This window comes from Globicephala melas, chromosome 17, assembly GCF_963455315.2.
Source record: "Globicephala melas chromosome 17, mGloMel1.2, whole genome shotgun sequence".
NCBI classification, from domain to species: domain Eukaryota; kingdom Metazoa; phylum Chordata; class Mammalia; order Artiodactyla; family Delphinidae; genus Globicephala; species Globicephala melas.
The window spans coordinates 78,407,257-78,421,730 of record NC_083330.1 but is presented as its reverse complement, the minus strand read 5'-3'; the positions used below and the strand labels follow the sequence as shown (position 1 = coordinate 78,421,730).

General features: G+C 67.2%; 1 protein-coding gene across 12 annotated transcripts in view; it reads right to left on the bottom strand.

Annotated features, from left to right (window-relative positions):
- The window catches only part of ADGRB1 (adhesion G protein-coupled receptor B1), an 82,290-nt gene that overhangs the window by 11,368 nt on the left and 56,448 nt on the right, over positions 1-14,474 (bottom strand). For 8 of the 12 annotated variants that reach the window (XM_060287484.1, XM_060287480.1, XM_060287483.1 and 5 more), the window contains 7 exons: positions 11,596-11,699; positions 10,186-10,288; positions 9,404-9,554; positions 8,890-8,959; positions 7,418-7,484; positions 4,731-4,816; positions 2,752-2,850 (listed from right to left, as the gene is read on the bottom strand). In XM_060287484.1, coding sequence (XP_060143467.1) covers positions 2,752-2,850; positions 4,731-4,816; positions 7,418-7,484; positions 8,890-8,959; positions 9,404-9,554; positions 10,186-10,288; positions 11,596-11,699 — 680 coding nt within the window. The remainder of the gene's footprint in view (positions 1-2,751; positions 2,851-4,730; positions 4,817-7,417; positions 7,485-8,889; positions 8,960-9,403; positions 9,555-10,185; positions 10,289-11,595; positions 11,700-14,474) is intronic. The other 4 variants (XM_060287486.1, XM_060287487.1, XM_060287488.1 and 1 more) reach the window with 1 other exon arrangement.

Below are 14,474 nucleotides of genomic sequence, written 5' to 3'. Positions count from 1 at the left end.
CAGCTGGGGGAAGGGGGAAGAGGTTTCTCCTCCCAGAGCCCTCAGGCCCCCAGCCAGGGGTCCAGGGCCAGAACTGCAAGATGGCCACAGGGGAGGGCGTTTGGTGAGGCCTCTGAGCTCTGGACAGAGAGAAGCGGGGTGGGGGGTGGGGGGAAACCAGAGAACTCCTCAGGGAGAAGGAAGGAAGAAACCTGTGAGGAAAGAAGACAGATGACAGACAGACAGGGCCAGGCAGGGAGGGCATGGGGCGGACAGACAGACAGGAACAGAGACGACAGGCGCTTCCTCCTCTTGGCGGGCCCTGCTCTGCCCTCCCCAGGGGAGGACCTGCCTTTGCTCCGAAGCCTTTGCCCCTTCTTCCAAGTAGTGCTCCAGGAGCACCCCCAAGGCAGGCATGGCCCTCTGCAGTTGGCCCCTCCCTGCACCGCCTACACACATGGCCACTCTGAGCCTGTCTCCTGGTCCGCACAGCAGGGACACTACGCCAGCCAAGGGGCTGCGTGGGGACAGAAAGCGCACCCGCAGGATGCCTGAAGTACAGTGTCGGGAACCTGCCTGACCCACCCCAACCCCATCCCCGCCGCTACCACCAGTCTCAGGGCCACTGCTGCCTGAGGACCATAGCCAGGGTCAGCTCTGCCCCCCGGGCCGGCGACTGCCTGCAGGGGCTCCCGGCGTTCCTGCCACTATCACCGGGGGGGGGGGGCATCGGGACCCCCTCCTCCCTCATGGATCACCCTGGTCAAAAGGAGAGGCAGGAACAGGTGGGACAGAACCTCAGGGAGGCCACCAGGAAGGAGCTGGGGGGCACCGGGGCTGGGGGGAGACAGGCTGGTATCCGGCCAGGTCAAGGACCCCCAAACCAGCGGGGCCTTGACCGGGGCGGGGGCAGAGGTCCCCCCCAGACTGTACACTCTGTTTCTCCACCCTCTCCAGCCTGGCTCAGCCACTGAAGCCGTGTCACCCCTGCAACTGGACCTGCAAGGGGCCCAGCCCCATGGGGAACTTCTGCCCTCCGCCCCTAGGCAGGGCCCTGGGCCTCCACGTCCGCCTCAGCTCGTCTCTGTGACCCGGGTCCCCCGTCCCAGGGCCAGCCCCGTATCTCCTCCAGGACGCAGCCTCTAACCCTGCCCCTCCCAAGGCCTGCCCCAGCTCAGGGGACAGCTCTCCAGCCCCTGCCCGGCGGCTCAGGCCAGAGCCACCGCTCACCCTGAAGCACCCACGCCTCTTCCCTGGGCACAGCACGGGCCCCAGAACTAGACCGCGGACCGCTCTCCTCGCCTCCCCTTCCAGGGCCCTGCTGCCCCCCGGCACTGAGGACAGGCGATCCAGGCGGAGGCCTCCGGGGCGGGGTACCTGCACCTGCGGGCGTTCTCCCCTCCATACCTGCTGTGCCGCACCTGGCACAGGGCCTGAGAGAAGGGGGCCTTCCCGTGACGGCAGCCTGGCCTCAGTGTGCCCACCACGGCGGGTGGGGCGCTGCAGTCTGTCTCCTCCCTTCCAAAGCAGGCCTGCTCGAGCCAGAGCCCTGGACACGGCTCCTCGTGTTCTGAGCAAGAGGCGCAGACCCCCCCCCCCACCCACCGAAACTTCCCATCCCACCGTGAGTCATCTTCCCTTGGGCCTGAGGCCTGGCATTTACTGCCTGATGCTGCAGCAGGCTGGCAGATGGCCGGGGCTTGGGGACCGTAAATTATTCAAATTCTTGCAGCCCAGCCTCTGCAGTTTCTGAAACATTTCTGCAGAGAGCCTTGTGGAGGGGTCACGCAGGTCCAGGCGTGACTGCTGGGGAGGACAGGAGGCGGGTGGGGGAGAGGCCCGGCAGCTGCACCACCCGCCCCCCTTTGGAAACTCAGATGCCTCTGGGGGAGGGGCTTTGAGTGTGGATGGGGGCAGGGGGGCGGGCAGGGCCGCTGGGAGGCTGTGTCCTCCACCCCACAGGCCTGCGTGTGTAACAAAGGAGACCCAGGGCGTCTGGGCCGTGGACCCCAGCACGGAGGAGCAGCCCGCCCTCCCGGAGGTTTCTGGCTCCACCGGACAAGTCCCCACCCCGGAACCGTGTCCACCTCTGCTCACTCGCTCCCCGCGGCCAGAATGCCCTCTCCACGGGGCCCCTGAATCCCAGGAAGCAACCAGGAGGGTCCCAGGGGACCTGTGTGTCTGGGGACAAGACGACCACTCTCGGGTCATCTGAGCCAAGGTCCCTCCGGATTTGGCATCCACCCTGGACCCCAGGTCGCACTGGCCCTGCCCTGCTCACAGACCCCTGGTGGCGGCCCGGGCTCAGCGAACAAGCCAGCTGCCCCAGCACGTCCTGTTTCCAAGGTCACGCCTGCCTCTCGCGCTCCCATTCAAATTCGTGACCGACACGCACACGCACACGCACACACGCCGCACCCCTGCACACTCATGCAGAGCGCTGCGACCCCAGCGTGACCACACGCTGATGACGGCCACCAGCTGACCGTGTTCTCGCGGCCCGAGGCCTGGCCCGGCTCCCTGCCCTCCGGTCAGTCTGATACCGCGAGGCCCCGGAGGATGGACGGGGGGAGCCTGGCCGGGGAGGGGTGGGGGCAGGGCAGGAAACGAGGTGCCAGAGCATGGGGAGGGTGGGCAGGGGCTGCCTAGGCCCCCTGGGGTGGACGGCAGAGATGACAGAAATGACAGAAAAAGCTTAAAACAAACAAAATGTAACTGAGGCGAGCAGAGCCCGGCGGGCGGGCGGACGGGCGGGCGATGAGCGGCACTAACATGGCGTTACTGGCGGCTTCGGAGGTGGCGGCGGCCGCAGAGAGGGCTCCACACTCGGCACATTTGAGGGCGCGCCCGAGGGGGGCCCGGGGCAGCTGACTGCAAGTGAAATTAAAAGACTGAAACGAAAGCAAAACTGTTCTCGCAGACACGGGGTGGGGGCGGGGGGCGGGGACAGCAAAAGCAACCAGATGGCGTCCAGCCCGAGCCTCCCCCGGCGGGGACAGGGTCCCGGGGCGCTGTGGGCGGGGACGGGGTCCTCGGGCCTCTTTCCACCTGACGCACCCGGAGCCCGGCGGGGGCAGGGGTGGAGAGCGGGGCGCCAGCTCTGTGGCTGGCCGCGGCTGGCCTGAGGGCAGGGCAGGGCTGGGACCGTGCGCGTCCACGTCCAGCGGGAGGGTGACACTATCCGCCCACATTCACACAAAAAAGCAGGACATCTGGGCGCAGCCACTGTCCCTTCCCTCTGGTCGGCCCACATCTGGTCTGACCAGGCACTGCCCCCGCCAAGGAGCGAGGGGTTCGCCAGACGGTCAACGGGGGCGTCTGTGAGCTACCTGGGCAGTGGCCTCCCTGCCAGCCCTGAGCGTGTGCCTGTGCGCGTGGGCACAGAGAGCACGGGGTGCCTCCCGTCTGGGTGGGAGCAGGGCTGCTGCGGCCTCACGGGCGGGTCCGCGCGAGCTTCCGTGCCGTGGCACCGCTGCACCTGGGAACGGGGCCCAACGGGGCAGGGCCGCCCGGACACACTGGGCTCTGATTCAGCGCCCAGCCCGGCTCCACCAGCCGCTCCCAGGCCTCAGCCTCCGTCTGCTCGGCTGTGAGTGGGCACAAGACAGCAGACCCTGCCTCTAGAGTTACTGCAGGGAGCAAATGAGACGGTGCTGCGGGGTGGGCGCGCCGCGCCTCACTGGCGCCCTGACCCCTGCGCACCCCGGGGCCGCCTCCGTGTGTGACCCACTGTTCTGGGAGCACGTGTGGGTGGCAGTGTGCGGTGGGCTGGGGGGGGGGTGAGCCTGCCAATCCCCACTTCACAGACTCAGAGAAGAGGCCCAGAGAGTGTAGGACCCAGGCCCACAGACGGCCAGGACAGGCTCCCAGCCACCGCAGGCTCTCCAGGGTCACACTCCTCCCCCAAAGCAAGTTTCTAACCAGGACAGAACCCACCAGGGACCCAAGGGGAAGGATTCCAGAAGCTCTCGTTCCCGGGGAAAAGCAAGAGCAGGAAGACAGGGGGAGGGAGAGAGACAATGAGACAGAGACCAAGCAGGACTGGCACGGAGGGGTGGTGGAGGAGGGGGTGGGGACCCCCACGCAGACACCAGTCAGGGCAGAGGGACAGACAGAGCAGCGGGCAGAGGCGAGGTGAGGACGGCTCAGTGCTGGGGCAGGAGAGAGGGGGCCTGTCCCAGCCCACAGTTGGCCCCACCCGTGATGGCAGGGCCGCCGAGACCAGGGTGCTCCTGTCCCCTGGCAGCCGGAGGAGAAGCGCCCTTCCAAGCTTGCTCCTCCCCCAGGGCTGGGCACCACAGCCACTCAGGACCGCCCACCTGCAGTGCTGTGCGCCCTCTGGCCAGGCACTGCCCTCTCTGAGCTCAGCCTCCCAGGTGGGAGGAACATCCGGCCCGGCCCCTGCACTGTCCCCATGCTGAAGGCATCACAAGGATGGGCAGGCCACGTCCTGGTTCAGGGTCATCCAACCCCACGGTGGGGAAGGGAGAAGCCCGGGGCACCCTCCCCCTACTCTGGTGGGCCTGGGGTCTCCAAAAGTGATCAGTTCCACCGTTTCTGAGAACTTACGGAGGCCCTGCTCTGTCATGGGGCAGATGGGGAAAGTGAGGCACAGAGCAAGGCGGGGCTGGCCACGCAACCCTCCGCGCCTCCGTTTCCTACTTGCTTGGGAGGGGGGTGGGGCTCGAGGGTGGCTGGGCTCTGGGTCGTTTCGACTGCAGGTGGGGCGTGGCGCGGCGGCCCCGTCCTACCCTGCTCTCTCCTTCAGCTTCTTGTCAGTGATGCCGTCCTTGGACACGAGCTTGTTAAACACCAGGATGCCGATGACCATGTTCACCTGCGGGGCAGGGAGGGGCGGCTGTGGGGGGCCCCCGGGTCAGGAGAGGGACCATGTTCACCTGCGGGGCAGGGAGGGGCGGCTGTGGGGGGCCCCCGGGTCAGGAGAGGGACCATGTTCACCTGCGGGGCAGGGAGGGGCGGCTGTGGGGGCCCCAGGTCAGGAGAGGGACCATGTTCACCTGCGGGGCAGGGAGGGGCGGCTGTGGGGGGCCCCCGGGTCAGGAGAGGGACCATGTTCACCTGCGGGGCAGGGAGGGGCGGCCGTGGGGGCCCCAGGTCAGGAGAGGGACCATGTTCACCTGCGGGGCAGGGAGGGGCGGCTGTGGGGGGCCCCAGGTCAGGAGAGGGACCATGTTCACCTGCGGGGCAGGGAGGGGCGGCTGTGGGGGGCCCCCGGGTCAGGAGAGGGACCATGTTCACCTGCGGGGCAGGGAGGGGAGGCTGTGGGGGGCCCCCGGGTCAGGAGAGGGACCATGTTCACCTGCGGGGCAGGGAGGGGCGGCTGTGGGGGGGCCCTCACGCTGTCGTCCCTTTACCCCGCCGTCTCCTCCCACAGCCCCAGCCGCTAGGTGGGGTTCTCCGTGCCACACGGTCCCCCCCCACCCCGCCCAGGGCTGGGCACCGCGGCTCGAGCCTCCCACATGACGGGTCCCCAGGACCATGGCCATCGCCACTGGGGTCGGCAGTTTATGAAGCTGGGATTCCATCAAGGATGGAGTCCAGAGGTCAGAGGTCGGGCTGGGGTCACGGTGAGGCTGTCCCTGCCCGGAGTGGGACTGACCAGAGCAGTCAAACAGGCGAGCGGGCTGGCCGAACCACGCTGCTGGGGCACTTGTCCCACTCAGACCACAGAAGGGACCTCAGGGGACCTCCAGTCCAGCCGCCGCCCACGCCCAGGCTCGCCCCGCGTCCCCTCCTTAGCGCCCCTCGTGCGCCTTCCACACACGAGCTCGCCCAGCTCAAGCGGGACCTGACGCCTCGGGACACCTCCTGTCTGGCTCTGCCGGGGCCACACTGCTCTCCGCACCGCGCAGCCCTTTCGGGACCTTAAGCCAGGGCTGCCACCCCACAGGCGTCTTCCCTCAATCCCCCACCCGGCACCCGGCCCTGGAGGTGCTTCTGGGTGTTGAGGCTACTCTCCTACTGCCCCCCAGATGGCCGCCTAGACAGAGAAGCTGCCCCAGCGTCCCAGCAATCCAGCTCCTCCACGGCCTGCAGGCCCTGGTCTCCCCTCCCCTCTGGCCTCCTCGCCTGCGTGGAGGGGGCTCCCAGCTCACACCCTCACTCCCCTAGGGCTTCCACTCTGCACAGAGGCTGCCTGACCCCCAGCCACGTTCCTGCGTCTCAGGCGGCGACGGGGACTCCATGGGTCCCTGGACCCAGAGGTCTGGGGAGGCCGACTCCCCGCAGCCCCCCAGAGCCAAGCTCGTGGCCGCACACACACCCCAGCCCTGCCTCCTGGCCGTATGGGTGAAAGCAGCTTTCCCGGGTGGCAGCGCTGGGGCGGGAGAGGGCAGGACACCAGTGGCCGCCGCCCCGCCTGCAGCAGGCTCTGTGCCTGCCTTTCCCTGCATGTCCCCGTGTTACGGGAGGAGCCCCGGGCAGGAGCGCACGGCGGGTCAGGACCAGCCCTGCCCTCCAGATGCTTTGTGGGAAGGGACCTGGGGGGCTCCTGCGTCTGACATCCCCCCTCCTGCCCCTCCTGGGGCGCCTGCCCTTAGAAGGCCCGGCCCACTGCCTAGTGGCATTCAAATGCCCGGCCCACTGCCGCTTCCCTGCCCGCCGTCTTCTAGGAATAAAGGAGCTGGTGCCGGCTGGGGCTGGCCCACGGATTCTGCCCACTAACGCCACCCCCACCCGGCTCCCCCAACTCATGCCCCCTGCAGGCTCAGCCTCCCCTGGGTGCCCTGGGCTTCACTTTCCTCTGCCCTGTCCAGCCTGCGCCCAAGCCTGGCTCAGATATAGCAACAAGGAGGTGTGGCCCTGCCCGGACAGCAGGACTCTGCAGATGTGATGCCCTTTCCTGGGGGCAGGCAGGAGGGGAGGGCGAGATGGGCTCTGAGCCAGGCCTGGCAGAAGCCATCGATCTCGGGATACCCCCCAGCCTCGCCCTGCTCATCCGTAACCGGGTGACAATAACCCCATGTACGTGTGGCACTGTCTCTCAACCCTCACTGAGCGGACGTGGGCACAGCGGAAAAAACACCCACTGAGGGTCAAGCAAGGGGAGGTGCTTCCCTCCTCCGGGGGCGACGGGCTCCCCATCGAGGGAGAAGTCCCAGGCCCAGCCGCGCCCCTGCTGCCCCGGTCGTCCGCCTGTCCGCCTTCCCCGCCCTACGGTCACTCGCTCATCAAATCCAGAAGGCCTCCTGGCAGGTACACCGCCGGGGTCCAGCCCTCACGCAGAACGTGCTCAGAGAAGCACAAGGCCGCCAGCCCAGCCGCGCCTCCGCACGCCTGCGGCAGGTTGGGGGCGATCTGTGGACACCACCCACCCCTGGTGACCAGGGCAACCCTGATGGGGCAGCACGTAAAACCCAAGTTCGAGCCAGGGGGAGGCGAGGGGCTCAGCCTGGGATGTCGGGACGGGGGTCAGTACCAGCACGACGGCCGCGGCCGGTCCCACGAAGGCATACAGCAGTCCCCCCTCCAGGGAGAGCCAGCAGCTGGGGAGGGAGACAGGCTGGTTAGCGGCCAGGCGTGAGCCCCCATCCAGTCACACCCTGGGCACCACCAGCTTCCCAGGAGGGCGGCGTGACGCTGAGAAGGGGCAGGAGGAAGCCAGGTGACCGCACGTTCTTTAGCTTCAGAACCCACGGGAGCCCCCAGGCAGCTGACAGATGACGTTTACGGATGAAGAAGCAGGTCCAGAGCAGGGGACCACACAGCAGAGGGCCAGGCCGCCAGAGGAAGGGACCCTGACCGTCCCCCTCCCCCGACTCTCCCCCCAGGCCTGGGCTCCCCAGCTTGCCTCACAGACCCTCCCCAATCTCACGTGCAGACCCTCTTTCCTGACGTGATGCCAAAATGTTGGGCTGGGTCCCCGGCCTGGACTTCCACCCACCCACTCAACCCAGGCCCTCTGCATCAGGGCCCCTGCTCACACCATGACCTGGGCCCTCCACCAGACTCGGTCACCAGCCCCAGCCTTACTTCCCCAAATCTCCTGGGCACCACCCAGGGCGTCCACAGGAGCCCTGAGCCCAGTGAAGGCTGCTCGGTTTCCTGCACGGCCACACCACGTGCCAAGTGCACAGCTCTCCACCCTTCAGAACCCGGCTGCGACACCCCGCCTCCTCCTGACGCACCCCTGAGCCCGGCAGGCTGGGTGCTCCTTCCTGTCAGCCCTGGGGACGGTGTTCGTACTTCCTTCCCAGTACTCACCCCACGGGTCCTCATTCGAGTGCAGGGGGCGCCTCAGGGCCTGGTCACGTCCTGTCCCCCTGGGGCTCTGCAGTGGGCCAGGCCTGCGCAGCCCTGCCGGCCCCTCCTCCTGGCTCTCGCTGCCCGTTTTCCCCACATCCACAGCCATGGCCCCCTAGGCTTTGGCTCCTTTCCCCCCGTCTTGGGAAGCCACACAGCCTCCAGGATAACCCTGAGCTTCCTGGCTTGGCATTCGAGGCCCCTGGAACTGACCCAGCCGACCCTTCAGGGCCTCAGTGACTTCATCTGTGAAACGGGCACACCCACCTGCCCCGCCTGCCCAGGGGCCATACAGCCCCTCTTATCCCCACACCGGCGCAGGGGCGCATCCCCTATCGTGCGGATGGGGAAACTGAGGCTCTGAGAGGCTAAGGCATCTGTCCAAGGCCATGGAAGGAGGAAATGAGGCTCCAACCGCCCCAAGCCCTGTTTCTCTTCACCCCGCTGCCCACTGCCGGGAGGAGCTGGCTGATGGGAGGCAGGTGCCTCCCCAGGGCCCGGCCTCCAGCTCCCGGGGCCCTCACTCTCGCCCAACCTTGACTCTCTCATCTGTGAGATGGGCGCCCAGCCAGCCCTCACCTCCTAGGGCAGGGGGAGGGTCTGGGGGAGCCGTGCGGCCTCCACCACGTCCCCACCGCCCCGACTCACTAGTTCATCGTGCTGTACCCTCTGGCCTTGGTAAATCCCACGGAAATGGCCACGACCAGCGCAGGAAGCCCTAGGGGAGGAGCAGAAAGAAAGGGTCGGTCTCCCCACTGCCCAAGGCCCCGCCCGTCTCAGGAAGGGGAACAAAACGCACCTCTGAAGCCCCTGAACAGAGGGTGACACTGAGCATGTGAGAAAGGGGACAGGAGGTGGACAGGATGAGGACCCACAGAAATGGGGGGGGGCGCCGGATCAGCAAGTAAGATGGGACGCCTGGCCGCGTCTGAATTTCAGATAAAAAATGGGAAAACTTTCTATCAGAAGTATAGCCCCAATACTGGATGGGGCGTCCTCATACCACAGAGTTATTCCCTCACCTGACATTCAAACACAACGAGGCAACCCCTTGGAGTGGAGGCCTGGAGGGAAGCTCAGAGGAGAGAGAGCTGCCAGGGGCCAGGAGGAGGGCCGGGTCAGAGAGGGGGGCCCCGCCGCCCGTGGGCCCCGTGGCGCTCACCCCAGCCCAGGCACAGGAAGCGCTTGCGGACCAGGCGGTTCCGGAGGCGGCCCGTCACGGCCATGTAGGACTGCCAGGCCTCGGTGAGCACCCAGCAGAAGGAGGACAGAAAGAAGAAGTGCAGGAAGGCGGCCACCAGCGTGCACACCACCTGAGCGGCGGGAGAGGCGGAGAGGTGCTCGCTCACCCGACCCCGCCTGCCCCGGCGACCCCGCCTGCCCCGGCGAGGGCCCAAGTCCAGCGTCCGCACAGTGACCAAATCAACTCCCCAGGTAGGACGCCAGCCAGCGCTCACCCGCTCCACCACCCTGCGACGGGCTGTGGTACATCGCGGTCCTGGTGGGTGCTTGCGCGACTCCACCCACCAATGCCAGGGACAGACACCCCTCTCCCCGGCTTCCTCACCCACTCACACGTGCACCGAATGCCGCAGGAGCCCACCCAAAAGCCCCGGTGTGAGCCCACCCGCTCAGCAGCTGGTCCCCCGGAGGCCACACGGCGACAGCCTGGTACCGATGGTGGGCCGGGGCCGGGGCTTGAGCGGGCTCGTGTCAAAGCGCCAGTCCAGCTGGAGGCTACAGACACCGAGTCCCCACCCCTGGCCAGGTGACGGGCCCCTCCGGACTGAGCCACGCGGCTGCTGCGGCCAAAGGACAGCAAAGGGGTCCGCACGGCTGTGGCACCCTCCTCCCTAAGCTTCTGCGTGGAGGCTCACATCACCGCCACCGGCGCCCCCCAACCTGGGACGCGGGGGCGCGCGCGGCACAGCACAGGCTGCTTACCTTATTGCGGGTCTGGGTCTGCCCGATGAGGATGAGAGCGTTGGAGGAGATGATGGACAGGCAGAAGTTGATGAGGATGACGGACCGCTCTGAGCGGATGTACCTGTGCGAGAGGGTGGGCGGCCATGATCGGCGCCCGGAAGGGTCTCAGCTTCACAAGAACCGGGGTGCTGTGGCCACTAAGGCCAGCGCCCCCTCCTCCCTGCAGGCACCGCTGCCAGTACCAGCACCGTCATCCCCACCATCTCCAGCTCCACCACCACCACGTTCCCTCTCAGGGTCGCCGACTCCACGGGGTCCTGAACACAGCTCACAGGGAAGGAGGTGTTTGAAGACCGTGGGCCAAAACCTCAGAACCACAGCTGCCTCGGGGGAGGGGCTGGGCCAGGGGGCCAAGCACGCCTCCAGGGGATTCAGGACGGATGGTCTGGGCAGGGGCTGGTGGGGGGGGCACTGGATGTTTCCGGGTCGCTGACCCTCTGGTGCCTCTGACCTTGGGCAGGACGGGGTGGTGGGGGGCAGGAAAGCTGAGGCCACCCCTCCCCCAATGGCCACATCGACCCCGCCTCGCTGGCCTCTGGCTGACATCGTGCTGCCCTTGGAGCTGACACACTGGGAATCTGGCTGGGCCCAGCGGGTGGCTGCTGGGCGGGTGACCTTGGCTTGACCCTCCCTGTCCTACTGTCCCAAACCCCTGCTCCTCCGGGCCCAAAGTGGGACGCTTGGGGGAAGGGAGTCTGTGCACACGTGTCCCTTGCCCCAGGGCTGGTGACCGGCAGCGACGGGGTCGCCCCACACCCCAGGGGCCAACACTGGTCAGACAGCACCCAGGGCACAGGGGTCTGTGAAGAGGCCTTGTGGCCTGGGGGAAAGGGTGTGGGGCAGGCGGCCCAGCAGAGACCCCCATCCTGACACTTGACCCCGGGCTTGGGGAGTGACCCTGCACATCCACGTGACGGAACAGACAACAGGCAGGGAAGTCATGATCTTGGGGTCCCCGTGGTCACGGGGCAGGGTGCTCAGCTGGGGAGTGGGCTCGGGGCGCACCTGCCAGCCCCTGTGAGCGGTGGTGCGGGCCCAGCGCCATGCAGGAGCAGGCAGGCCTGGCATCCCTGGCCTGCACCTGTGCCCCCGCCATCAGCGCCACGCAGCCTCCACGGAGCAGCCACCAGGGCGGGCGGGGTGGTGGCGACGACGGAGTGACAGGTGCTGCTAACTGGGAAGCTGGGGAGGAAGGATGCTGGGTCCCCGCCCCCCACGGCTGCCCTTGATGGGAGAAGGGATGCGACTCGACCCCAGTCAGCCCCTTCCTGGGAAGTGCCTGCACCGCCCGCTCCCCTCCCCCCCGCTCCCCTCCCCCCGCTCCCCTCCCCCCTCTGCTCCCCTCCCCTGGCCCGCCGGAAGCAGCACCTCCACACGGACACGTAGATGATGATGAGCATGAGCAGGGTCAGGGACGACACGCCGCAGCCCACGATGAGCGCCACCGACGGCACGATCGCCTTCTCCATGTTCTGGTGGGTTCCGGAGCCGGGGACAGAGAACAGGGTGAGGGGGCCCAGGCAGACATGCAGACTGAGGGTCCTGCAGGCCGTGGGGGACGCCGGGGGAGCCTTCCCCCTCCACCCCTGCATCCTCCGCAGGCGCCCCTGCCCAGCAGCCCTCGGCTGCCCTCCTGCAGCGCTCTGAGCCCCCCCCAACGCCAGCACCTTCTGGCCTGGGCTGTCCCCGGCGAGGGGTCTCATCCCCTGCTGAGGGCAGGGTCTTTGTCTGTGCCCCGCCCCGGCCCCACTGGTAGAATGAGTCGTGTGCCCAGCCTGGCAATACGCCCCCCACCAATCCCAGGGAAGGACTCCCCCACCCTGAGTCACAGGTGAGATCACGGAGGCAGCAGGCCCAGCGCCCCGCCACGGACAGCTCTCCCCGGCTCCGTGGCTCTGCAGTTCCGGCCGCGGGCAGAAGCCACCGCTCTCTGAAAGGGGCCCAGAGCTCCAGCTGCATCTAACGGGGCACTCAGCGCCCACCCCTCCAGACCTGGCCCCTCCCTGACAGCCGCTCCACCCACAGCCTGCACCAGGCGCTCATCCACCTCCTCCCTCCAGCGGGGCCCTTCCGTCTGGGCTGGGCCTCTGCCCTCCATGCCCCCAGGCCAGCCCCCGGGCTCTTCCCCAAGCAGGAGCCAGTCTCAGAGTCTCCCATGCCACCCCACCACGGCCCAAGCTGTGTCCGAAGGCCCCAAAGGCCACCAGGTCTGGCCCTGCCCCCCTTCAGCTCGTGAGACCAGCCCCCCGCACTGGGCTGCCCCCTCGTTCCCACTCCGCGCCTGGCTCAGCGATGCCCTCTGCCAGGAAGCCCTGCCCAGCCGTTGCGTGGCAGTGCCTCGGGCCGTTCTGGTCTTGTCCCCTCTCAGAGGGGCCAACGGACCCCACTGCTCCCCACCACGTGGCCCAGCGCAGCCCTAAGCACCGGCTGGTCCTTGCTTACGCATCCCTGTGTGCCCCCCGACGTGACCGCGTGAACCACGGCCACACCACAGCGCAGTGCCTGGCACACACGGCAGGCGGACCGCGTGTGCTTGCCGAGGAATGACCCAGGTCCCTCTGTGTCCAAAACCCAAAGACAAATGGAGGGACTGGAGAGAGCGAGTGCCCAACGCTTCCAGGGCTGGAGATGACGGGAAAGCTCGGCCAGGGGACAAGGGGCTGCTCGTGGGCTTCCCCGCCCCAGAGCTGACACCTTCCTGCCCGTCCCAAGTCTAACTTGGCCGACACCCTTCAGACCCCCTGCTGACCCCAGCACGTGGCAGAGCGAGACTCCCATCCACTTCCTAAAGCCACGGTGGCCCTTTCCGCCCTCAGATGCGACCTTCCACCTTCCTTGGGAGCCTAAGGTCCCGGGGCTCCTGCACAGGGCACCCCAGGGCCCACCCCACTTGACACAGCTGCCTCCCCCCCCAACCACGGTGACCGTGCTGTGCTCTCCATCCGAGGCCTGGACTGCCCTTCCCCACACCGGAGGTACCACCTCCCGCCCCCAGGTCCCTCTGCTGTCCCTCTGTCCCAGCTGTGTCCCATGGCTGGGGGTGCCTGTCTGTCCCTGCAGCCCCGCCTCCTCATGTCTGTGAGCCCCCCGTGGGCAGGCCTGGCGTGGACGCTCGGTCAGTGTGACTGGCTGGATGAATGGAGACCAGGAAGGCAGAGGCTCCGGGAGAATCGAGAAAGTCGTTCAAGGTCACCCAGGCATCCGCGATCCCCGGGGGCCTGGCCCGGGTGAGGCGCCAGCACAAACTTCTGCGTTTCCATACAGGCGGTTGGAGGGCTCCGGGTTGCGGCCAGCACCCCTGAACTCACCCGGTAACCTCAGAGGCCCGGCCAGCCACGCAAGTCATGGGTGGCCGAGTAAGTGGCTCAGGCCTGCTTCGTGGCTGGCTCCGGCCCCGACCTCGGTGGCCATCTGCCTCCATCTGCCCTCATTAGGCCTGGCAGCCGCACGCCCGCCAGCTCGCCCACCTGCCCTCCCGTGCCCTCCTCCTCCTCTCCGCCTGGCTCATCCGTCACTCCTGACAGCCCTAGCCCTGCAGGTTCTCAACAATGTGGACAGGGGTGTCAGGGATCTCAAGGTCTTGTTGGGAGGGCTGGACCGGAGACCTTAAGGGTGAGAGACTGGTCCCAATCCACACAGAGATCAGGCAGAAGCAGGCCGGCCTCTTGCTGGAGACTGGCTCCCCAGCCAGGCTCCGAGCCACCCCAGGGCCTTTGCACATGCTGGTCCCGCCACCCAGCGCTCTTCCCCTGATCTTCACACGGCTGGCTCTTCTCTCGCCTTGGCTGTCACCTCCGCACACAGGCTCTCGCTGGACATTCAAGCTGAGCCAGCCCCTCATCTCTCTGCCCGCCCCCTTGTCTTGAGTCTCTTCAGGGCACCAGCCCCTCCCCCCCCCACCTTTACTTGTTTGTCATTTACGTGGTTGTTGTCAGTTTCCACCGCGTGAATTCCCTACCTGCAATCTTCTCCCAACTCTTACATGTCTCATGTGCCCTAAACACTGATTTCCTTCCTATGGTGCTGTCTTTATCCCGTCTGCGCTCCAACACCACACGTGGCTCACAGCTACCCACGCGAACGAGCCCTACTCCAACACTGCCTGACCCCTGACGCCGGGCACACGCTGAGCCTTGATTCCGGTCAGATCAGTAGCCCAGTTTCGGGCACGTCACAGAAGCGATGCCTCCAACAACTACGCCTTACAGACTGTTTACTACACGCCAGGCTGTGTGGATGCTGTAAAT